The sequence below is a fragment of the Chroicocephalus ridibundus genome, chromosome 14, assembly GCF_963924245.1.
Source record: "Chroicocephalus ridibundus chromosome 14, bChrRid1.1, whole genome shotgun sequence".
NCBI lineage: Eukaryota > Metazoa > Chordata > Aves > Charadriiformes > Laridae > Chroicocephalus > Chroicocephalus ridibundus.
This window is the reverse complement of record NC_086297.1, coordinates 8839994-8864481: the sequence shown is the minus strand read 5'-3', so window position 1 is coordinate 8864481 and position 24488 is coordinate 8839994. Positions and strand designations below refer to the sequence as shown.

The window sequence follows — 24488 nt, the reverse complement described above, 5'->3', positions numbered from 1 at the left end:
TCCTAAAATACTGCAGTGTGTCACTTCTTCATTAAACTATAGGTGACTTCCAAGCTGTTCATATTTAGGCTGTGAGTTTGAGATGGATTTTATAGACACTCTTGTATCCACAGCTTAATATACTTTTGGCATTTGTTGAGACTGCGGAAAGTTAATCATCTTTCCTGAGCAATGTTTGCAGATAGAGATATTACAGATCAATATAAATTTTTTACTGGCCAGTTGCTCTGAGTAGGATTTTTAAAGAGAATCTTTCTCTTAGATGCTGTCAGGTCCTAGAGGAGTTGGTTTAGTGATCAAACTGGTGTGAGGACGGTAGAGCAGAGCGAGAAGCAAGGCTTTACCCATCAGGAGCAGTGAGTGGTCAAACAGGGAAAGATTACACCGCAACAGCATTAAAGCTTTAAAAGCTGGGAGCAGCCTGGTGGTAATACCTTGATCCCACTCTGCCCAGCCCTCTGCACTGAGCTTGGCAGGGCTGTATGTGCATAGCTTAACAGATCCCAGTCCTGAAGACTGCTGCTTTTAAAAACAAAAGCAATGCCAAATTGAGTTTCTGTCTCCTGTGGATGGAGAAGGGAGCTTCCAGAAGTGAACCCCTGCTCTGATGTCTGCTCAGTGCTGGTTAAAAAGAGATTTCTGCAAAGACTGTAAAATCAGCCTGACCGTTCTCCAGTCTTAAACACTTCAGTGTCAGCAAAAGCCCCTACCTCCCCATAGCCAAATACCACACCACACAGCAGGGCTTTTTCGATGCACCTTGTTTTGCTTGGAGATGTGATTTATCTACAGGACCTAAAGTATTATTTTTTCCAGAAGCAGCTGTATCTCTCTGTGGGGATGTGTGCTCCGAGTTACCTGTAGTGGCGGCCTTTTCTTTCCTAGTGTAGATCTGCCTGTGTCTGCAGACATGTGATCCGGTAATTGTGGTAACCCCTGTTCTGTGGCTATGCTGAAGCTGAATGCAAACAGAGTTCTTGCTGTCAGTTTAATTCCTCTATTGCCTAAAGCAATGACTGATGGGGAGCTTCTGCATGGAGGGGTTTTGGAGAGAAAAGAGTTGGGGATGGAGGGGAAGATGGGAGAGGTGACGGGAAAGGGGAATTTATCTTTGAACTCTGTTACCAGTGGTTCCTCCCAGGCTCTGTGGTGGCTAAGGCTGTGCTCTGCCCTTGACTTTTGTGTAAATCTTCCTTTTGACCCAAGTCCTGTGGAATTTGGTGTTTTACAACTGGAGCTATACAAACAGTCCCGTCTTTTAATAGCCTTGGCTAAATCAAGGTTTTTATCGGACTCCTGCAGTGGCTGAAGTCTCGGCTTACACAAAGCCTTCAGAAAGGGATTCGGTGGAAGGTGTGCCCCTTGGGTAAACATGCCTCAGCTGCTTTGGTGGAGCTGCCTGTTGGCCCATCTGCCATGCCTGCAGCTCGCGGGACTGCAGAGCACTGCAGGCAGGGTTGGTGTATGACTTTTGTAGGCAGTTTTATCTCGTATCCTTCTCATTGCCTTCCCTCTTGTTTACTTGCAGTCAACAGTTGGAGCAGAGATGGGATTTATTGTCTGACCAGAGCAATCTACTACTGCTCATTCCTTTAAGTTGGCAGCTGCTTACTGTCTCTGCCGCTGCTATCTGCACCCAGGTTTGACAAGCTGAGCTGTTTAGTGTCCCTCTTTCCATCGAGGAGCAAACTGGCCTTTCCAATTTCTTGTTTCAGTGGCACTGAAACAGCATTGTTGCTGTACAATCTGAATAGGAGACCGCTGGACACTAGTTTCTTCTTGCCGTTACATCCTCGCAGAGCATCACAAACCTCCACTGTGTCTGTTTGCCACCTTGTAGCATTGGAAGTGCCACCCTCCAAGGGGTGTTTTGCTGAGATGTGTCCACAAGGACTATTTTAGAAGCTTTCCCTTCTTCTATGAGACGCAGTGTTGACTAAGGGCACTTGCACGGTCTTGTTAATGGATTTATTTTTTTTTTTCCCCAGTAGTGAGGTAGGAACATGCTGTCTGCAGTGAAGTCAGAATGCACGTGCCTCCAAACAGAGCTTGCAGAACTTGACATGTGGTTGTGGAGGAACAAGTGTGAGTCATTAAACGTTTACACACACACACAGAGGTTTGTTTTGTGTGTATGTGTGATACTTGAGCTTGTTTCGACTTGGATGCCTTGGCAGTGATTAGGCTGAAGCTTAGTATTTGCAAATGCCTGACCGTCATCGGAAAGACAGTGGGATCACGATGGGCAGTAAGAGCTCAATAGATCCCATCTGCAAAACTCACCTTTACTGTGTGTCTGTCCCTGCGATCCCTAGGCTTCCCTTTGCTTGACTAGCTGCCAGCTCTTTTTTGAAGATGCTGAAGGTACTCAGGATGCCTTTGTATTGCAGCTGCAAGTTTTAACCCAGCAGGGCTGGTGAGAAAGGCCTAATTAAAGATTTGGGTGCGTGTCTGCTCTGGACTGCATGGTCCCTGGGTGAGGCTGCAGTCAGTACCCAAGTCGGGCTGGTTACAATCTCACACATACGATTCTCCATGTGAGAGTTTACTCACCAGCCCCAGCCATGGCAAAACGTGCCGCCAGACACGCGATTGGGAATGTGTGCTTGCCAAATACGTGCTAAGCAAATATATCATGTTGCATTTGAGTATCTGTTATCGCAGCTGTCCCAGGCGTGCTTTCCAGGCCAGCTTCTAGCTGAGACCTCCAGCTTGCGGGCTGATAGCTTAGTCCAGCAGTAGCTGGTGGGCCAACAGCAGGCCAGTGAGGGGCTGTCTCGCTCATTGACTTCTGAAAAAACAAATCTTTGTGACAATTGAAGAACAAGGCTGAGTCTGTGGCTGAGGAGGTGGAGAGAAACTGACTGCTGAAGGCAGTAGAGTCGGTGACAGATGTGGGCTCTTTATTCAGTGGTAGTCCTGATTTGCAAAATTTTGGCATGTGTCCAGGTAAATACAGTATATGTGCAGATAGGAAACTACCGCCATAATGAATGTGTTGAACAAAGGTATTTTGCAGGCATGAACTCTTTCCTAATCCAGCGTGTGGGCACGGCCCACTGAGCAGACCCAAGGTGAGAGGAGGGACTTGCCAGCTGAGTTGCAGCAGCACACCTATCCCAAGCATCTTGCTGGTGCAGGGTCTCTCAGCTGAGGCTCACTGTTAAAGCACATGTGCCCCTAAATACTTACTAATACAGAAGTGTCACCTGAGGGGAAAAGTCTGCCTTTTGGAGCATTTAAAAAATGCTCTTCGAAGTGAATCTTTATTATATAAGAAAGAACCTAAAAAACAAATGGAGCTACTGTAATCTTTGTTGTGATGAATGTTGTAGGTTTGACTTTTTAGAAGGGAAAGGAATAATTTGAAAAAAAATCAGAAAAACTTTTTTTTTAAGTTAAAGTCTCTTCAGTCTGCTGAGTTACTTCAGAATGAAGGTTGGGAGGTGGGGTGGGAAGAAATAGACGTGGGAGTCAGGAAAAAAAGTGATTCAGTTGCCAGTAATTGAATCTAAGTAAATCATTGACGTTCAGTTCCACAACAGATCCACCTAAGGTAGCATTGCACGGGCCAGGCAAGATGTCCTTTGCTGTAACTTGGGAGACATGGCCTCTGGTCAATCATACAAGGACTGGCTCTTACAAGTACAGTGTTGACGTGCTGCAGAGCAGTGGTGCCCCAGGGCCCTCCTTGGGGACCTCGGAGGGAAGGAGACCTTGGGGAAGTGGTTTCGCAGCCTGGCTGGTGCACTCAGCTACCTGTTGGGCAGTGCTGCGTTTTATTGGTGTGTAATGGTTGGTCCAGTCTCTGCTTTGGATCACAAACTGCTGGGTTCCTCCATTTTTAATTTCCTTTTTTCTCTCCAGGCGTCTCGGTGCTGAGCTGGGGAAATCTGTGGTGTACCAGGAAACCAATGGAGGTAAGAAATCTTTACTATTTGCAGCTGTTTTAAAGTAATCTTAAAAATACTGGCTAACTCCATCAACCAGACCTGTCTAATAAGTGCAGTGATTCAGCTGTGATGTTACTGCTCCTCCTGGCAGTGCTTAACCCCCATGTCTGACCTTGGACGAAGCAATTAAATGTGTTCTTTGTTTTCCCCTGTTATCTCATTTGTCTGCCCATGCTCTTATCTAAGGGAGAGCCCTACCTTGGGTGTTATCTGCTATAAAATCTTATGTGCTTAGCAAAACATCTCGTAGATTTAAAAGTAATGGCCGGCTTTCTAAGTGTCTGCCTTGTAAACTTTTAAATTATCCGCTTCTTACAGGCTTCCCCTGCCACAGACAGTTTACAGCTGCCCTAGCAAGGACCTGTCCAGTTGCTTTAAAGAGCTCAAATTCAGGGCTGTGCTGGGCATGGTGTGTCTTGGAGCTTGCTTTCATCTCTTTAAATGTAGCAAGCATCCATTTTCAGATGCTGGGCTAAAACAGAAGGATATTGGCTAACAGAGTTCAGTGGCTAAGAGTAATTTACTGTTTCAAGACCTCAGTTACCTTATTTGCAAGAGAGACTAGAACCAGGAAGCTGATACAGGTGAGAGGAAGGGATGGAAATGGTGCTGACTCGGCATGAGGATTTATGACAGTGCTGCTGCTCTTACAGCCAGAATGGGCCATGTGGTGCATAAGCTGCCGAGGTTACGGCTGGCTTGGCTGTTGCGTTCAGGTTAGAGAGAGCTCGCTGCCCTTTGGGGCTAGTTTTAAATCAGGGCACTTGCTGCAAGGCCTGAAGTCATTCTTCATCACTGCACAGCAAATGCATCTGCTTTCAGCAGAGTCCCTTAAGGTTATTGACAGTGCCCAGGCAATTAGACTTTGAATTTGGTAGATATTTCTCTCCTTTTGCTTATCCCTGCCCTCTAGTTCATGACTGTGTGGGAAACGAATGGCTAAGACAGGCACCTTGGGGAAACCTGGTGTCATTGCTTTGCCTTTGCAGAGCTGCTTCAGGGCTCGGCTTTTGTGTTTGAGCCTGGGACTGTAGGAATTGTGTTCAGCAGAGACCCAGGTTTCCAGCTCATGTCAGTGTTGAAATGTCTTGACCTTGATATTGAAATTGGGGTGTTCTCCCTCTGAACTCTGTACTGCTGGTGTTGCCTTGGGCTTTCCAGCCTGTATGGAGCTGACCCCGCTGTAAGCTGCAAAAGAGCCAAGTTACCATCTTGGAAAGTACTAAAGGTTGTTCTGCTTTGGGTGGTTCATTGTTCGCTAATGAATGTGGCATTGACAGCTTTCATCACTCAGCATGGAGAAGTGGAAAGGATCTCTCATTGAGAACTAGGTAATTGTCTTCTACGCGTAAGAGAACAGCTATTCAGCCTGGTTTTGCATTGTAAATACAACGAACTTACTGGTGTGTCATGTCAGCTCTTTACTTCCAGGGACCAGCCTTTGGAAAATCCCCTTGGCTCATCTGTGTGTAAATCTATAATCTGTAAATCTGATGTTTGGAAACAAAACTGACTCTGTTTTCAATCCTTTTCAGAAACAAGAGTTGAAATAAAAGAATCTGTCCGCGGACAGGATGTCTTCATTATACAGACAATCCCCAGGTAAGGGACTTGTGGCTCAGTTTTACAGCTGTGATGTGCTTTGAATTTCTGGTTCAGCAGATTGTTTGATAAGTTTGCTCACGGTTAGCCAGCATCGTAACCGGTCTATTTCCGGTGTTGTCATTGCTTTGACTTCCATTCAAGACACCACATAGTGTTAAGCTGTTAGAATTCCCAGAGGATCGCCTGCACCACAGCAAACTGAAAAGCTTCCCATCAAATAGCATAAGTGTGTCACTCGAGGCAAGAGCAAGTATGACTGATAGCTTCAAGTGAAACATCCCTGGTCTGTGTGTTGGTGTCCTTGCAGGCTCAGTTGCTTGGTGATTTCTGACTGGCATTTCCATTTTGGGATGCGTAATTTCCTCTGCCTTCCAATTACCAAGCAGCAGAGCCAGCAACAAACAGCAGCTATTGCTTTCATTACAGGTTGGATTACTCTTCCCCTTTCACTGTAGTGATGTGAAACTGAGCTCAGGTGGAAGCCGGTAGCTTCCCTCCTGCACTATTACAGTTCTTAATAATGTTAGGCATTTTTTTAAGTGGCCCTTTTTGGCTTTTATTTTGGGCTCTTCTAGCCTTGGAGTAAGAGGAAGAAGTGCTGCGAGTAACCAGGGGGCTAGAAAACCAGCTCTAACCCCAGGAACCTTGCTGCTCGCTGGCTGAGGAAGACTGTAGCAAGATAGCACTGGTATGGTGAGAAGGGAGCCTACATACAAGTGATAACTGCAAAATGATCAACCAGGAGTAGGGGAGGTGCTGTTTTCAGAGATGAGGTATTGATAGGATGCCTTTTGCACAGTTAGCAAAACAAGGCTATTCCTGCTCTAATAGCCTTTTCCAAGTTACAAAATTCTGCTCAGATTTTGGAGATCACAAGAACTAATAAGTACCAGAGTTCACGTGGGTAGCAGAATGCCCTTGAAACAGAATTTTTCCTTGCTTGCCAAAGAAATAGAGCCCAGTGAGAATTCAAGTTCATTTTCTCTTTTACAGTGCTTGGCCTGTTGTTAAAGAAATCAGTAGGTCTACGAGATTAGCTTGGTCACTTCTGGAATTCCTCTTGCAGGCTGAGACATTTTCCTAGAGCTCATCTCTCTCCAGAGAGATGCTCCAAGAGTTTCCTCCCTCAGGGAGCAACTAAATCTCTGCAAGACGGAAATCCACTGATGCAGGATTATGTTTCGGGTGAATAGTGCTGTTCTCCTATCCCTTGTGAGAGCATTCTCTGAAATAACTTGTAACTGAGAGCTGTGTAAACATGAAACAGATAAGGTGTTTGGAGAGAGATAACTCGGAGCATTAGGGACAGCAATAGTTTTGGGAGGAGAAAACCTCCCCTGCTTTAGCTTGTTGATCCCCTTGTTTTTCCATAAACTGAATTAAACGTTATGGGCCAAGAAATGAATCCTCTTTAGCCACAATGTTCAAAGCCCTCCAGGTGAGGAGCCACAGTTGTGCAACCAAGTTATCTTTTATACTTCAGCTGCAGCTATCCCTTGTTGCATCGCTTGAGAGGAGAGGTTCAAGGGCATCTCAGTTTTGCAGTGGTTTTCAGGGAGCTTTTCAGCAGAGTAAAACCAGTGTGTTGAATAAGCTGAGAACAGGATTCAGCACTCAGTAGCTGTTTGAAAATCAAACAAAATATTAGGACTTAATGGGAAGGGAGTAGAGAGGGAAACAAACTTGTTATGCTGCGGTGTGAATTCACAGCCTGCATCTTAAATGCACAGAGAGAGAACAGGAAGACCTGAATATCAGATACAATATCCCTGTCCAAAAAGCAAATAGCAGAACTAAAAAAGTTATGAAGACAGGTATTGTCCAAGACTGTAGGTTTGTGGACTCACATTCGTATGAGGGAAAACCAAACTCATGTTTAGACTGTAGAAAAACGAAGGAGTTGGTGGTTTAATGATACACTAAAAGCGAAAAGAGTCTTTTAGTGATGAGTGTTGGTGCTGGTTGTTGCAAAGTTGATTGGCAGCTTCACATAAGCCATTTGCTCAACCCTGAGAAAAGGGATCTTCAGGAATGGCTCAGGTAGGGATGGGGAGCAGCGAGGGAGGCTGAAGAGGGGTGGTAAACAGGGTGTTTGGGATAGCTGAGCTGGCTCTAAATGTCCTGGTAATGAGCTGACAGTCCCTGTGTGCAGTCTTGGCTCTGGCTTTCCAGCAGTAACTATGAGCGTGGCTTCAAGGCAGGAGGCAGGGAGGGCAGCGAGGAGTCGGGGATGCTCTCCTGGGTACCTGTTTTGGAGATGCTGTGGCTGGGATTCCACTGCAGATGTTATTTCCCCCAATTAGTCCCCACCCCAAGCCAGGTCCTTGAACGGGGTCAGTGCCTCTTGCAGCAGAGTGGATCAGTGTGACGGCTGGCTCAGAATGAAGCATCCAGGAGGATGCTCCTCACCTAGATGAGCCTCCCAGCCCACCCACCCTGGAAGGGTGCCCTGCTGGAAGGACATATGCATCCACCTCTGCCTGGTGCCTGTGCCGGCTGGTCTGCAGGAGCTTCCCAGAGTCCAGCATGGGGTCCTGCCTTGAATATTGAGAGAGGTGTTCCTCCTTGAGTAATTTCCCAATCTATACGGCTACCAGTGTCCCACAACAGCACCAGGACTGTTGATGCTCTTTGAAATAGATGGTAACCCTTTCTCTCAGGAGCAGTTGTGTTCTCTATCTGCCTTCCATGTGAATATGTATATTTTTAAAGAGTAATTTGAAAAATAATGATGGAAAACAGTGAATTTCGGGAATGAACTTTAAATAGGCTTAAACTTGGCCACTTTGTTTTTATAAAACACTGATAGTAGCATTTTTTTCTCCTCTCGCGGCCCCAGTGGCACAGCTAAAACACCGAAGGGAAGAAACAGTTCTTTGTTTGCTCGTTGTCCTACGTGGCAGGGGGCTATGTTTTATGTAATTCTTGGCTGGGTGCTTCCGAGCTAACAAAGCTTGCTTGTGTGTAAATGGCATTGTGCGCAAGGGCTAGCGGAGCCAGTGGGAGAACAGAGACCCAGAGCGCTCACAAATGAAGAGGCACAAACAGAGGTTAATTTCTGAAGGAGGGGGGAGTGATGGAGAAGTGGAAATGGTTAGACGTTTGTCACAGGTCACACAGACGGAGGCTTGGACAATGGTATCTCTGAGCTCTTGGGGAAGCCGTCCCCGGTGGTCAGGAGGAAAACAGGTCCTCGAGCAATGCCTGGGAACATTCAAAAAGCTCTGCAGAGCTTTAAGCTGCTCTCTGCTGTTTATTCCTCTGCTGATGGGTGGAAAGATGGCCCGGTCAGACCCTGCTCTGTCACCGTGGGCTCCACGACTGAGCCACCCCCAGCATTGCCCTCCTGGGGACCTGTCTGGGGAAGTGGTGTGTCATTTGAGGCTGTCCCTGCTGAAACCCCCCCCCCAAGCAAGGGTGTCTGCATTGTAGGAGGGTGGCCTGTCCCTCTGTGTTCTCTGAAGTGCATGTTCCTCAGTTCCCAAATGGTCTCAAGTCAGTTTGTGACAATGCAGATGGAGTCTCTTGGTCTTGGTTTTAAGGAACTAAAAGGGCTTGACTTTTTTTTTGTTGTTTTTTTTTCCCCCTTCCCAAAATGAATTAAAATGCAGATTAACACAATCCTGCTGGGCCACACCAGTCATCATGGTGAACTGAACTGAAAACGGGGTTTTACAGTTTTACATTTATTCCTTGCTGTGGTCTACAGATATGTTCTGCCTGTGTTGCTTTTTTTTTTTTTATTCTTTAAAGAAACAGTCATTTAGCACTTAGCGTGCAGTTGTTCCTTCTATCTATAGATAAGCTAGATAGTATGGAGATGCTGACCTCCACCAGTGATGCATCTGGACTTTGTACTGCTCCAAAATGCAGCATATGTTAAGGCAGAAAAAATAACCCACCTTTACGTTGAATTTATTAGGGTATTTTTGACAATGTGGATGAAGCTGTGTTGGCTGAATGCGTGCTGCTTCTTTAAAAGACTGTTTTATTTCAAAATACACTGTATGAAGTGACATTATTTTTTTCTAACATAAATGAAAAAATGTTTTGTTTTGTTGTGATGATGGAGGGAAATCATTACACATCTCATGTTAGAATAGAAAATCAAATTCTGGTCCATGGCTCTTGAGTGCTGGAGTCAGGTGCTGTACGTATAACAGTTGATTGTAATAGGCTGTGGCATGATGGATGGAGCTATAAGATTACAATCTGGGTCTTGCATACACATTAGCATAAGATGTAGCATTATTTGCTTAGAAGTTTGGTGAGGAGAGGTATGGGTATAAAAGGAGTTTCGTTGGAAAAACACCTGCTAATATTTGGAATGGTTTTCAAATCTCCTAGAGATGTGAATACCGCTGTCATGGAGCTGCTGATAATGGCATACGCACTGAAGACTTCCTGTGCCAGGAACATCATTGGGGTCATCCCTTACTTCCCCTACAGCAAACAGAGCAAGATGAGGAAGAGGGGCTCTATAGTCTGCAAGCTGCTGGCTTCGATGCTCGCCAAGGCAGGTGAGTGTCACAGGGAGCAGCAGAACGGCAGGCTTGGACGCTGCAGTGCATCCAGCTGCTGGGCATCCTAGAGGGCATCTGTCTGTCCGTTCCTCACCCATTCGATGTTAGGACGTGCTGCCGAGCCCTTGAGCCACTTTGGGGGAGTTCACTTTCTTCAGCTTAGTTTTATTTCTTTGTAACTTGCGCCTGGGGAAGTGGCCTAGAAGTGTCATTGAAATACAGTGTCAGCCGTGACTTACCGCATGCCTGTTTCTCATTATGTCTTTGGAACTTTTTACGTTAACCTGTTTATGCTTATTTTATCACATGGCATAATAGTCTGAGTAATAGCTAAAATAGTCTGGAAAAGGGAGGTATTAGAGGAACTCCAGCCTTGTGGGAGTTGTCTCAATTCATTGTTATCTTTTCTTTTTTTTTTTTTTTTTCCTTAGGTTTAACACACATTATCACTATGGACCTTCATCAAAAGGAAATTCAAGGCTTCTTCAGCTTCCCAGTAGACAACCTGAGAGCATCCCCTTTCTTGCTTCAGTATATACAGGAAGAAGTGAGGTTACTCTAGTTCTATATATATCAACTTGTCTTAATGTGATAGCAGCGTTGGGCCTCTGCTTATGCAGAGGTTGTGTTGTCCAGCTAGGTCAATCTTTCTGCTAATAAATGCTTTCTTAGGGGATACCTATTGCATGTTTCTTAGGAAAGTGGGAAAATATTATATTGTATGATTGTACCTGGATAGAAATTGAACTCTTGACCATAAGCAGAAGACAAGCTTGCGCTCTGTAGAGTTAGTGCCATTGCGAGATGCTGTTTATGCTTCTGCCTCTAATCACCTTTTAAATCCTGTTAAACTGTCTCCCCTTGCCCTTTGTTCTGCGGTGGATGTCTGATTGCTCTGAATTATTGATAGACTTTGTCTTGGGCTGAGTGTAGGAATGCTGAGCACAGGAGCGCTGGGGGCAGGGCATAGTGGTTTTATTTTCCATGTGCAAAGGATGACTTATGCCCACATGGTGAGAGCAAGGCCTCTCTGTAGAGGGAGAGCAGACTCTGGGTTCACACCTCCCAGAGAGAAGTAGCTGCAGACGGTCCATGCAGGGTATGTTAAACACAGTGGATGTTCCCACCTTTGCCCATTTTAAACATTTTTTGCTCTGCACGGGCACTGGGGCTCTGTAAGCTGGTGAGAGCTGGGGTTTGATACCTCTGGCCCCCAGGGCCCATCACTACACCTTCCCCTTCTTCCCCACGCTGCGTGCGGTGCCCTGTGTCTCAGCTGCGCTCAGCACTGCAGACCAGGCAATAACTTGTGGGCACCAGCAAGGAAGGAGGCACAGAGCTGCAGTCGTGTGCAGAAGTAGGACCTGCAGTATTGCCTGTACTAAACTTATTTGTGTTACACTTGGGACAAAATACACAAATTCTGGTGGTGAAAAGGAGTGTAATTGCCTCTCTAGTTTCTTGCCACAGAATGAGGATGTGGGTCTGGGGAAGGAGAGTGGTGTGATTATTCATCCATGTATCCAATCAGTTACTCACTAGCAAGAACATCTTTACTGAAATAACTTTTTATTACATCTAGATTCCAGATTACAGAAACGCGGTTATTGTAGCCAAATCTCCTGATGCAGCTAAAAGGTAAATGGATGCTTTACTAGCTGGTTAAAGTAACTTGGAAAAGATCTGGGCTGATGGGAAATATGCCAAGAAAAATATGGGAGGGCCTCAAATGGATCAGCAATCTGGTCCATAGGTTCTTTGTGGCTGGAAACAGGATGGATGTTTGTAGCGGTGCAGATGGGCAGCTGAATTTTGCAGTCTGACCCTGTGGGAGTGAACTCTGGAGGTCTCTGCTGCTGCAGAGCTACGTGGTTCACCTGAGGCCAGGATCAGCCTGCAGAAGAGAAGGCTCCAGGGAGAGCCTTCCAGTACCTAAAGGGGGCCTATAGGAGAGATGGGGAGGGACCCTTTATGAGGGATTGTGGCAACAGGATGAGGGGTAATGATTTCAAACTTGAAAGAGGGGAGATTTAGATTAGATCCCAGGAAGAAATTCTCTCCTGTGAGGGTGGTGAGCCCCTGGCCCAGGCTGCCTAGAGAAGCTGTGGCTGCCCCATCCCTGGAGGGGTTCAAGGCCAGGCTGGACGGGGCTTGGAGCAACCTGGGCTGGTGGGAGGTGTCCCTGCCCAGGGCAGGGGATTGGGACTAGATGGTCTTTAAGGTCCCTTCCAACCCAAACCATTCTATGACTCTATGATCAGACTTGCTGCATGAGTTGCAGCAGTGCCTGACCATTTTGGAAAGCACTTAGCATATTGAGGAATGCCAGGACATCCCTGGTGGATCCAAGGGGTAGGGTGGGCTTTGGGATATTAGGAGGACTGAAAAGTCACTTCCAGTGAAGTTTTTTGCTGGGGAATGGCCACAGAGGTGCAGCCTTTGTTTGCCCTGTGGGGTCTGGGAGACGCCTGCCCCATTGGGCTGTGAAATTACATCACCCCAACGTCTTCCTGACATGCTGTGGTTGTCCTGCAGGGCTCAGTCTTACGCTGAGAGACTACGGCTGGGACTAGCAGTGATCCATGGAGAGGCTCAGTGTACAGAGCAGGACATGGATGACGGACGTCACTCCCCTCCGATGGTCAAAAATGCAACTGTGCATCCTGGTCTGGAGCTGCCGTGTAAGATTAAGCTTCTCTGCTTACCCTTGGGCAAAAAAAGGGAAAAGTTTAGTGGGAAATTGCTGTCAGTTTAGCTCTGTAGGTATAACCAACCTAATGGCAGTTGGACCAGTGGCATTTTTCTCATGGAAAGGCTGATAGCAGCAAGTTGTAGGAGAAGGTCCAGGGGAAGGTTTTTATTTAACTTTTTCTGGCCATGCAGAGCATCAGTATTTGTTCTCCTTGGCTGTTCCCACTCAACAGCGTGGGGACTGACAAAACTCTGATACAGGTGGCGCTTTTACAGCACTCGGTGACAAAACTCATTGAGCTCATGAAACAGGAAAAAAAAATGCAAAAGTGTAACTAACATGGGAACAGCCACTGAGACAGGCCGCTGTCCCCAGCGTGGAGGGGAGGGCTGGCCTTTGTCTTCCCCTCCTGCTGCAGCCGCTATTACTGCTGGAAATTTTCTTCATCTTGGCAGCCAGGTGATCATGTTCCAGTGTCTGCGTTGACAAGGTTTTGAGGCTTGTGTGGCTAGTGTGAATAGGTTCTCCAAGAGCATTGCTGAGCTTCTTCCTGTGCAATGGCCTTCAGTTGATAAGCTGCTGATTTGGGAGCACAGAGCAAAGTGAAAAAGGAGGAAACCTGTATTCTGGGAAATGCTGGCCTCTTAAGATTGCTTGTATTCCTGCAACAGCAGCAGTCAAGCAACAGCAGTATAATCAAAACCCGGCTCCCTCTTGGGAGGGTTTTAGCTTTCTAGGTAGATGGTGGTAGGACAGAAATGATGAGTGCAGTGAACGTGGCTGAGAACCAAGCGTGGGAAAGGATGCATGCTGCTGTGTGTGGTAAGGAGCCATCCATCATGCAGCCAAACTTAATTATACTGGCACTGGCTAGGGCTACTGATAAGCGTCTCCTCTTTTGAAGTTTAGGGACAACATCCAACCAGTTTGTGGGCAGGTTGTGGTGCAGGCGTTTTTCATTACCCCAGTCATTGCTCACCATAATACAATCAGTTAAACAAAGCTTATGTTGCTGGTGAAACTCCTCTTGGGTGTTGGGGGACAAGTGGTGTTTGGCAAAGGAGTTTTGGACTCCATCTTGATTGTCCCCCTTCTGACAAGGGGAACTTTTTTTCATGCGCTTCCAACAAAACGTGAATTTGCATGGTTACACTCTTGGCCTTTTCCTTCCCTTCCTAATCCGAAGAGGATACTGACCTCCAAAATATCCCCAGATCACATTTGTCTGCTACCAGGGCATTGGTGCGACTGTATCTTTATTTCCAACCGTGTCACTTCAAGGAAGCTCAGCTGTGGGACGTTGTGCTGCTGGAGAGCCCTATAAACAGTAGCTCATAAGGAAATGTGCCCTTGTCCAGTTTAGTTACGATTTCAGTGGAAAATGGTTTTCAGTCCTCAGCTATCGAAACACGAACTAATTTGCTGTGTATCACCACTTTCTTATTTTATCTCCTGCAGAAACTCTGCCCTTGACCAATGACCTTCCATTCCTGCATGCCTAAGGCACAAATGTAAAACAATGAAGCTGTGGCTTGGTAGCTGTCTGTCGGGGGTGAGATGTGGGGTTGATTATGGGGTGAGATTGTCCAGAACCCTCAGCAGAAAGTTGGTTTTCTTTCCAGTTTTCTAATCTTAATAGATCCCTGGTTTTGAGCGAGCTGGGCTGTGTTACTGGAGGTACAGAATACTGAGGTGCTATCTGTCTAAAGCAGTCTGTGAGCTTCTAGTGCATCCTGGTTGTGTCACAGCCTCTGCCATGGATCCACGCTCTGCCAGACAGAGGTGAAAATGCAGCTAGGGTTAGGGATGGCAATGCTGTGAGTGTTTGTACTTACCCTCTCATCTACGCCTCCTTTCTTGTTCGATTCAGTCATTTGAAGAGTGTCTTCCCGCCTCAAGTGGCACATCAAACAAAACCCTTCGTCAGCTCTTCCTGCTGTGCGTACCATCACCGGCAATCCTGGTGTACGGTCTGATGGCAGAGGGAAGCAGGGTTCAGCTATGTCCCTGTATTGTCCTTTGTGAAAGGTAGGACACACGCTACACACCCAGAGCTGTATGCTTCCTTACACCAAAACTGGCTGGAAGAACCTCCAGTTGTCAAAACAGAACCAGTCTGCACGTCCGCCTGGCTCAGCTGCCACAAACCTGGGTCTGGGCAGTTAGCAGTGGGGTGCTCCTGGGGAGTGGCTGAGACTAACCGTGGAGCACCCTGCTCTGGGCTACAACCAGGTCAGTGTGGAGCGTCCTATCCTTCCTCTCTAGACTCTGCAGTTCCGCGTCCCTGGCATTTGTGTTACAGTCAGAAGAGAGGCGAAACCCATGTCTGGGAGCAGCCCCAGAGCCCTACAGCGATGACTTATGCTTTATGCCATTCTTCACGGGCTTCCTAGTGAATTGGCTGGGCTGCTGCGTCCTGGCATGCACCTCTTCTCCCTGTTCTAGTAGAGATCATGTGCCTTTAATTAACGAGTGTTATGCAGTGTAATGGCTTATTTATTGTCCTGAGAGCGTAGCCTGATGTGATACTCGGATTTGGTGGCATATGGGGCCATAACAGAAAAATGCCAAAGGTGCTTCCAATTGCTTTTCTTAAAGTGCTGTGCTAAAGTGGCAGCAAGAGCTCACGTCACTCAAAAACCAGAAATTGGAGCCTTTGAGGCAGGATGTCACTCCGAGGTTATTCCCTTTGATTGCGTGCTCTTTGTCTTTCAAAGCTTGCAGCTGGCTTGAGGCTGTGCTTTAACAAATGCAAGTGGACTCTTTGCATGTTTCCTCCTCCTTGAGAAAAGCAGTGGAGCACCATCTGTTAAATCATTTCAGTGGCTTTGAAATTCACTACTTTATACAGATAGCTAATGGCCTGCTTCAAACCCAGAGCCCAGCAAACTGCCGTGAAGGAAGGGAGTTTGGGTGAAAAACTGGAGTGACCATAGGTCTGTTCCTACTTCCCTACGCCCATCTCTTTCCCGTGTTTAGGCTGGGCACCGGGACGTTATCTGTCCTTCCAGGTTTATCTCTTCACAAAACAATTTGTTCCTGAGCAGCCTTTTGATCATAGACTCTGTTGTAAATGCAGCATTATTTTACTTGGTGATTATCGCTTTCATGCACGCTGTCAGCTCCAAGTAGAATTTGGTATAGCATTCCTTAACCCGTTTTTGACCGCTTAATTAAGGCAACAGGTTTATGCACCTGGGCACGCTGTTTCTTTGTGCCAGTGATCATCTCCCCTTTAACGCGTGGTGCTTTGGCCCATATTACTCATATCAAAATGAAAGTGCAGGTTAGAGTTTGGCTGATTAACTTATTTCCTCACCACCCCTCAATGTTCTTTGATATTCTTGTTTTATAAAAATAATGGTTGTTTTTTCGTTCTCTTGTCTTTATTTTTTTTCCCCCTAAAAGCTACAGATACCACAAGCGTCTTTTCTTACTCTCCAGGAAAAAAACCAACTCTTTTAATATAAACTCGTACATTAAGCCAAAGGGTTATGCCAGGCAGGAGTACAGCTTACAACTTCTGTTGCCCTCTTTTGTCCACATAAAAATAGAGGTTTTGTGTCTGAGAGAAAAATGTTCTCTATTATTTGAAACTTTTTTCAAGTCACCTTCTTGTAGCAGTTCTGACTTGTGCATCGTGATATGTCCAAAGATTTTGAAGAAACTGGCCACAATAACCCTTGCGTAAGCTCTCACCATGTTGGAGCAATCAAAGTTCTCTTGCAATTTGATGTGGTTGTGGGTAGATCTTTGGCTTGCAATTTTTTTTTTCTTTTCTTTGCAGAGAAAATTGAACAAGAAAAAGGGAGAACATCTCTTTAGGATCCGGGTAGGTCGACGTGTTGCCTACCATACTTTAAAAATAAAGTAAAAATGGAATGCAGCATTTAAAAACGGACAAGAGATGCGAAGCACTGCTAATGTTGCTAGCTGCTGTCTTAGCCTTTGAGCATAGTAAGGAATGTGCCTGCTTCCCTTATGGAGTGGGAGGATGCTGATTTGCTGAAACTTCATATGTTTATCAGTAGAACAGTGCTGAATTTCAGCTCCCTCAGGTCTTAGAAAAGTGTTTTCCCTATCCTGGCTGTTGTAAACAGAAATGGTACTCGTCTGTGGATGCACACGAAGGATGGGTTGGCAGCCAGATGTAATCCTTTTGGAATTTCACAGCTCCCACCAGGACTTTTGTCACTGTCCAAACTAGATAATAAACTAATAACTAATCCAAGCAGGTATGTAGTGCCTGTAATTGAAATTTATGGTCTACTTATCTCTTGTGACGCTTAATCCTGGTTCATTACAAGTACTCTTCCTTCTCGTAAGAATATTTTCCTTTCAGGATTTAGGCATGACTTTGCATTTGATAGGAGTGTCAGAAATAACAATGCAAGGGAGGCTGGGGAATCTGTGCTCCAAAGAGCAATTAACTCTTTAAGTCCAAGGTAGCTGTGACTTTAGCTGCAAAACCTAGCAGTGAATAATGTAACTTTGGTCAAAACAAAACTACTGAACACCTTTTATACAATTTTGGTAGGCTTACAGAAAACCAGTTTGTGAGGTAGATTGTGCATATGAAGAAGAGCACTACAGGTGAATCTTTGGAGCTGTGGTCCTTATAATTGTTTTCATCGCATCCCTCGGTCTGACTCACTCAGCCAGCTGTGCTGGCACTCTGAGCATTCCCAGGCACTGATGAGTTGTGGGAATAGTACTGGATCAGCCTGCTGTGCAGGATGGGGAGTTTCATGGAGGACTTTGTTGACCCAGGAGGGCAGAAATCAATGTTTAGACAGGCTTTTTGATGGGCAGTGGCTTGTGTTCTCATGCTGCTCAGGTATTATACGGAAGTAGGTTATCTTAAAGAAGAAAAATCTTGCTATCTAGGGCCTCCAAAACTCCTCGGCACGTGAAAAGCCTCTGTGGCCAGAATCCTGGCAAGCCTTGAGCTTATGAAGAGGAGAGGTACAAAGTGCCTTGGTAGGACGCTTCTATGTTCTCTACAGGGAGTGTAGCAAATCTGGGAGGGGTGCAAGTGGGCCAGGTAAGCGTTACAAATGCTGGATGTTCGTCTTTCCTTCAGTGGTTAGACCAGCCCAGATTATCACCTATCACATGCCTGCCCACCACTGTGTCCTTTCATGCTGGGGTTTTTTGTACTGCGTTCTCTGTATAAACCAGCACCCTCTGGCAAGTAAGAGGTTTGGCTTCTGCACAGCTAGTCCCTGGCCAGTGTCAGAGGCTGAGTGCCGTTCAGTGTGAGTCTGAAGACTGTGTTACGTATGGACACTCTCAGTGCATCTTAGTTCATAACTTTGTTATTTTTCACACTGCTGCTGAAAGCTTTTCGGGATAAGGGATAAAGCCTGTTAAATGTGTAGTTTTTGCACGAGCCATGTCAGGGCACAAGTAGAGCCGGGAGGGAGTGGAGCCTTATTTCCTAGTTCATCTCTTCACCAGGTGTCAGATAGCACAGCTCATCAATGTGTACTTTTTCTCTCAGTTGCTGCTTGCACTGAGTTTGTAGAACTGAGTTTGAACTGGATTTTTGTCTTGCTCTTTTGGGTAAAACATTTAAAAAAAAAAAAAAAAATCAGCAAACTTCCTTAAGCGTTCTTTTCCTGAACAGGTACTCTTAAGGTCCTTACACCCTCTGAAAGAGCCTTGTGTGTTTGGTGGTATGAGAGAAAGCAAGCAAGCTGCAGTGCGAGTCTCAAATCTTTCAGGTGAATTAGTGAGTCCAACAGGTGAAAAACTGCAGCTTGTAAAGCATGTGCCCTTTGAGAGGAGTTGCTCGGAGAAGCCCATTTGTTGTTCCCAATCGTGAGATACCCCTTTTTTTTTTTTTTTTTTTTTTTTTTCAAGTCCTGTTCTAGAGCGCAAAGAATGTCACTGACGTGTCCCGTAAACTATGTGCTGCTTTGTAGTTCTCCTTGCACAGGGGTCTGTGAAGATATTTGGATTTGCTTACTGTCTTGGAGGTCAGTACGAGGTCCCCACAGAAACTGAGAGCTTCATCTTTAGGCAGCACTGCTATTCATTTAAGGAGGAAAATGATGGTTAAACCAGTGGTTACCCACTTAGGTGGGTGTCAGGATAATGTAAAGCACATGTCTGTATCTGTGGCAATATAAGATGTAGTTAAGGGCTGAGCCTCTTGTGTGGCAGAGCTGTTGCGGTTTGACTCAAGGCTAACTGACCTGGGTTTTGTTTTTTTGGTTTTTTCTTCTTCTTTAGTGATGATGGCCAAGGAGAAACCGCCAATAACTGTGGTTGGAGATGTTGGAGGAAGAATTGCCATCATCGTGGTACGAGTGTGATGGAGAAGGGAGGGTGGGGGGTGGCTTCCTCCCAGCACCTCCTCTTGCGCTGCTTTATCCCAGAGGGTAGGAGGCACTGCTGGTGTAGGGTGGGAGCGTGATTGTTGCCACTGTTTTCTCCAGTTCTTCTGGTGACTTTGGTTATTTCAGCTTTCTGCTGAAAACCCTTTGTACTTGACCACTTTAAGCCCTGAATCCCTTGAATCTACAAATGTCAGGTATCTACAAATACCCAACAAATCCAGGACATGCAGAGAAATCTCCTGAAGTGTTTAAAAAAAAAAAAAAAAAAAAAAAAACCTCCAAAAACCAACAAACAACCCAACCACCCAAACAAAAAAAACTTGCTGAGCTTCTCAGACTTGCTGTGCCACACTGCAGCGTAAGTCATCAACATGCAGCTACTATCACCATGAAAAAAAGTACCTTGCTGAAGATAAACTCTGTGTGTGTGCACATGCAGGGACTGATTTATTTCCAAGCCACAATATTTGTCTTGCACACTAGTGAAAGGGTCCATAAATTAGGGAAATGGTGTTCACAGATTTAAATTGTGCACGTGTCTGTCCTGGCGTCTCAACAGCAGCTGAACTAGCCAGGGATTATTTTTTTGGGGGCTGTGTGCATGGCCAAACCTGCAGTACCTTGCAGATCCACTCCTGCCCTTGCAGGCACGGTAAACTTCTAGTTTTGATGCTATTTCTGTTTCTTCTCAGGATGACATCATCGATGATGTGGAAAGCTTTGTAGCTGCTGCAGAGATCCTGAAAGAGCGCGGAGCCTACAAGATTTTTGTGATGGCTACTCATGGGCTCCTGTCAGCAGATGCTCCCCGTCTCATAGAGGAATCCTCCATTGATGAGGTGCGTCCGCTTTCTGGGCTGCGGAGGAAGGGCTGGCTCTGGTGGCCGGGTTGATTTAAGGCACCAAAACCCACAAACTGATGTTCTTCCCCTGCCACATAGCTCATATCTGAAATGATTGGTTTCATCAGATGCTTTCGATTAGCTGGTTCTTCATCTGGGGAGGAAAAAAAAAAGTGTGTGTGATTAATACTTGTTCAGATCAGATCTGCTTCTCTGTGTATGTTTTCTGCCTAATGCACAGATATTAGTCATTCCTGCCTGGTCACTTCCCTTACTGCAGCTGGGTGCATGTGACCGCTTTCTCACTGTACAGGCTTCTACCTGGCCCTCTCCCCGGGCTGATGATGGGCTGTTGGCTACATTAAGAGGATAAGATTTCAAACCTCGCCCTTAGTAACAAACATGTCAGATCCTGCGATCTAAATGGACCCGTCAGCCTGTGTGGAGGTGGCTGTTGTAGAGTGCTGGTTGTGCTGGTCCCCTCAACAGATTGACTGTAGTGTAGGGGAGACCATTTATTTTAATCTTTTTTTCTAACACACAAGGATGTCTTCCCCTGAGCTGTGAAATAGCAGGTACACACCACTCGTGGAGTTAATCTCGGGTAGCTGTTGAGTGACAGCGTAGCAGTGGCACAACTAATGGTCTTTTCTTTCCGTAGGTGGTAGTAACCAACACCGTTCCTCACGAGGTACAGAAGCTCCAGTGCCCCAAGATAAAGACTGTGGATATCAGTTTGATTCTTTCTGAAGCCATCCGACGAATCCACAACGGCGAGTCCATGGCCTATCTCTTTCGCAACATCACTGTTGATGACTAGACCTGACTTCCACAAGAGAAGGAAATGTGCATGAAAAGGCAATACCATAAACTATAGGCATAACACAACTGTTTGTTCTTGTAGAAGCGTGAAGGTTTTCAGGGTCTTGACCCATGAGATCTAATGGGGAAAAAATCAACCTGACCAGCACTTTACAGGTGTATAGAAGAGGCCACTGGCGATGGGGAGGATTGCATCTTAATTGAGAGATGGAGAAATGAGGCGGTGTGGTGTTGAATTTTTAAGTTCCTTTAATTGTTATTCGGGTTTTTTTGTTTGGTTTTTTTTTTTTTTAGTGTGTTATCCCTTGCCCTGTAGGGGGGGGAGAAGAAAAGCAAAAAAGAAGTAGCTGTCAGCTTATGAGAAGGGAATAGTGAGTGCTCATTGCTGTGTGTGGGCAGCAAAAGGAGACAGCCTTTGGGTTTCTGTTTCTGAATGTGACTTGCTTGAGAGCACAGAAGGAAGCGCTTCGTTCACGCAGCTGGGCTGAACTGCTTGCTGCTGGCAGAGCTAGCTGAGCAGCAGAGCAGCTCCTTGCCAATTGAGTGGCCTCTCATCTCTTGCACAGCATAGGAAGGACTTTCATCAAAACTAAGTTAGCGGAACATCCAGAAAGGGCAGTTTAGGGCAACCCATTCATAGGGCTACTCGCATCCTTGTGTCAGGGCGCTGGGAACAAGCTCACATGTGTCTCCCAGCAGGACAAGGGATGGTAGTTAATGTGCTGGTCTTTTCATTTTGCCAGTCTTGGATCATTATTGTTCTTCAGTGGCAAGTAACAGGTCTAGGTCCTCACTTGAACACTTGTCTGCAGTGCAAAACCAGGCGTGACTTCTGGAAGTGCCTGGGGCTGATGAGTTGTGGCAATCTCATAGGGAAAGGGAGCTGGAACAATCTCTGCCTCTAATGCAGCTGTGCTCTCCAAAACACTAACACTGAACCTGCAATAAAAAGCATAGGACTTCTCATTTTTGGTGCTTTCCGTGAACCCTGTGCCCTCTGAACAGCTGCTGTGTCTGTACTGTAGGACTGTTGCTGTAACCATGCACACTTGGCAGCTTGCAGCCTTCTTCCACGGGGAAGTAGGACTTGCTGCTTGCTCCTTTTTTGAGTGACGCTAATCCTTGGCTGGAGGGGATGCTTGAGAAAGCAGCACAAGGTGCTTGTGAGGGGCTGTGTCTCCAGGATGATAGAAGAATAAATTCTCAAACTGTGATCTTCCCCCTTGATGAGGCAGGCAAACACACTCCGGTAAAACCTATACCACTTTCTAAGCCTGCTGGTGGGATAACGAATCCTGCTGGAGGCAGTTGCTTCAGAAGAGCGCTGCTGATGATGGGCTGTCTCTAGCAGGCAGCTGTTTGGTTTTGTTTATCCTTCAACTTCTGCCTACGTCCTTCTCTTCCACTCCAGCATCTAAGATGTGGATGGTGCCAAGGGGCAGGCAGTGACGCTGTGAGCAGGACAAGCTTTGAACACCAGGCAGACAAGCGTGCCTTGGCTTGGGGGAGTTTGTCTTGCAGAACAGCATCCTGTCTTGTAGCCAGTGAGGGTGCATGAAAGCTCAGAGTGGTTTGGTCTTCTCCAGTATCCGGCACAGATTAACCCTCCCAAGCCAAATCCCACAAAGGGTGTGCAGGGCTGGATGAGGTCTTAAGGCTGCTGATGGCTTTCCATCCCTAGAGGTGTCCTTTCCAATCCCTGGAGGTGTTCAGGGCCAGGCTGGATGGGGCTTTGAGAAACCTGGTCTAGTGGGAGGTGTCCTTGGTTGGAACTAGATGATTTTCAAGGTCCCTTCCAACTCTAACCATTCTATGGGTTTTTTTGTGCATTTTCAAAATACTACCAACAGACCACAGCTGTACTTTGTAACCACCGCGTGGCTCCTCGGCCCGGTGCTGTAACACACTACTGTGCTGTAAGTATTACTGAATGGATTGACTGAAGTGTGTGAAGTCCTTGCAGATGCCTGTTAGCTGCCTTGTTCTGAGCCAGTACCACACCATGCTCTTCATACTGGAAGCCAGTGTTAAAAATCTGAGTAGTATTGCTCTTCTCTCCCCTTCAAACTGCTTGTCAGACCGGCCAGAAGCAAGGTCAGGGCTTCTTGAGTGCTGTTGCCCTGTTCAGGCTTGCTTTTACTGGGCTGTATTTGTGTAGAAACCATGGAACCACGGCACCAGTGAGCAGAGAGTTGTGCTGGTGTCCCCTGGGTCGTGCTCGGGACCACAGCCTGAGTTATCCTTCTTGTACCTGAAGCCAAAAGCAGTTGGCTAAACTGAAGCCAGGAGATGTTCCTGTCTCAGCATGCTTAACTGCTTTAGGAAAACTGGTATCCTGTATTCAGGGGGCCCCCAAAGGTCATGGGGAGATGGTGGGTTGAGGCCGGTGTACACTAAGACGCAGCGCCTGCCTTACGTGGCCTGGTTTGGACCTAGGCTGCCGTCACATCAGCATCAAATCTGGTCTCTCATTTTGCCTTCTGCCCTGAGATTCACCCCTTGCTGTTGCTGTACCACTGTGCTGATGTGGCCGTGTGCCATTTTAGGGGTCTTGGAGCTTCTCCTGCCAGTTCGTGAGTGCTGTCTAGAAAGTTTGAGCAGTCCCGGGGTGTAGCTGTAGAGCTCCTGAGCCGGCAGCTCTGCTAGTTCTGGAGTTAAGGCTTAGGATCCCTTTTATAAAAGGGTTAGCTTCTTGCCTCAGTGCATCTTGTTCTCATCTCTTAATCTCTCTACTCCCTCTTTGAACTCAATCCTCCCAGCTTGGAAAAGATAAATATACACACACAGAGCAGATCTATGTGCTTTTGTTTTAATGCCTGAAAACGGATCTCTTGTGTCTTTTCAAAGTGCAAGGTGTCTGTTCTGTTTCCTGTTTACCCACTCTCTTGGAAATTGTCTTGGAGTGCCTCGCCGCAGGAGGGAGATGTCAGTGCTCTGACTGTGGGATGGTCGGACTTGGAGTGTTATAAGGGAAAAGAAGTTCTTGTTGATTCTTTTTGTAAATGCTTGTCTGATGTATCACTCGGGTTCAAAGACTTTCCCAGTGTCTGAGCGCTTCCTAGGGTTGTCTGGAAGCACGTGCTTTATCTGCGTTTCTTCTTCCCTGCTTATACGGCGCTCTGCTTTGGAGCAAGATGCTAGAAAGCCATGTGTTGATGCTGTTAGCAGCAGCCTTCCACCATTTCCACGTCTAAGGGAGAGGGCAAAATCTGTCATGCTTTTCAATACCTCAAAAAAAAAAAAAAATAAATTGGGATGCTTCCTTGGGACTGGTCTCCTCCTGGATAGTTTCATCCCGGCCCATGCTGTGTGACCAGCAGGTATTGTCTCTACGCAGGGCTCAACCCTCCTTTGCAGGGACACTCAGCCTGGGAGGGAGCTGCCTCTCCCTGGGCACAGGCTGCGCTGGTGCATTTTAGGTGTTAAGGTGGAAAAGGCAGCAGGGAAACTTGGCATCTCCCATCCCCATGGATAACTTCATCCCAAGGACCGGCAGGGACTGGGGCTGGGGTGTCACCTAGCAATGGGAGATGCTGCGTTGTCCCCTGTCATCAATCCCCACCACTGGTTTGATCCCTCTGTTGCAAGGAGGAGGAAGGCTGCTGACTGCCCATCTCGCTTCCTGCCAGGCAGAAAGGTTCCTGTCCCCTTCAGGTCCCTCCATGGGTTTGGGCAGGGCAGTAGCGGTGGCCCAGCTCAGCCTGTCC

The 24488-nt window shown here is 46.6% G+C and overlaps 1 protein-coding gene across 4 annotated transcripts in view; it reads left to right on the top strand.

The window, feature by feature from the left end:
- Window positions 1-24048, top strand: part of PRPSAP1 (phosphoribosyl pyrophosphate synthetase associated protein 1) — a 29838-nt gene extending 5790 nt beyond the window's left edge. For all 4 annotated transcript variants that reach the window (XM_063351856.1, XM_063351857.1, XM_063351855.1 and 1 more), the window contains 9 exons: window positions 3868-3920; window positions 5489-5555; window positions 9906-10078; window positions 10513-10628; window positions 11664-11719; window positions 12617-12762; window positions 19011-19081; window positions 19810-19956; window positions 20621-24048. In XM_063351856.1, coding sequence (XP_063207926.1) covers window positions 3868-3920; window positions 5489-5555; window positions 9906-10078; window positions 10513-10628; window positions 11664-11719; window positions 12617-12762; window positions 19011-19081; window positions 19810-19956; window positions 20621-20779 — 988 coding nt within the window. In that variant the 3' untranslated portion in view covers window positions 20780-24048. The remainder of the gene's footprint in view (window positions 1-3867; window positions 3921-5488; window positions 5556-9905; window positions 10079-10512; window positions 10629-11663; window positions 11720-12616; window positions 12763-19010; window positions 19082-19809; window positions 19957-20620) is intronic.
- Window positions 24049-24488: the final 440 nt, after the last annotated feature.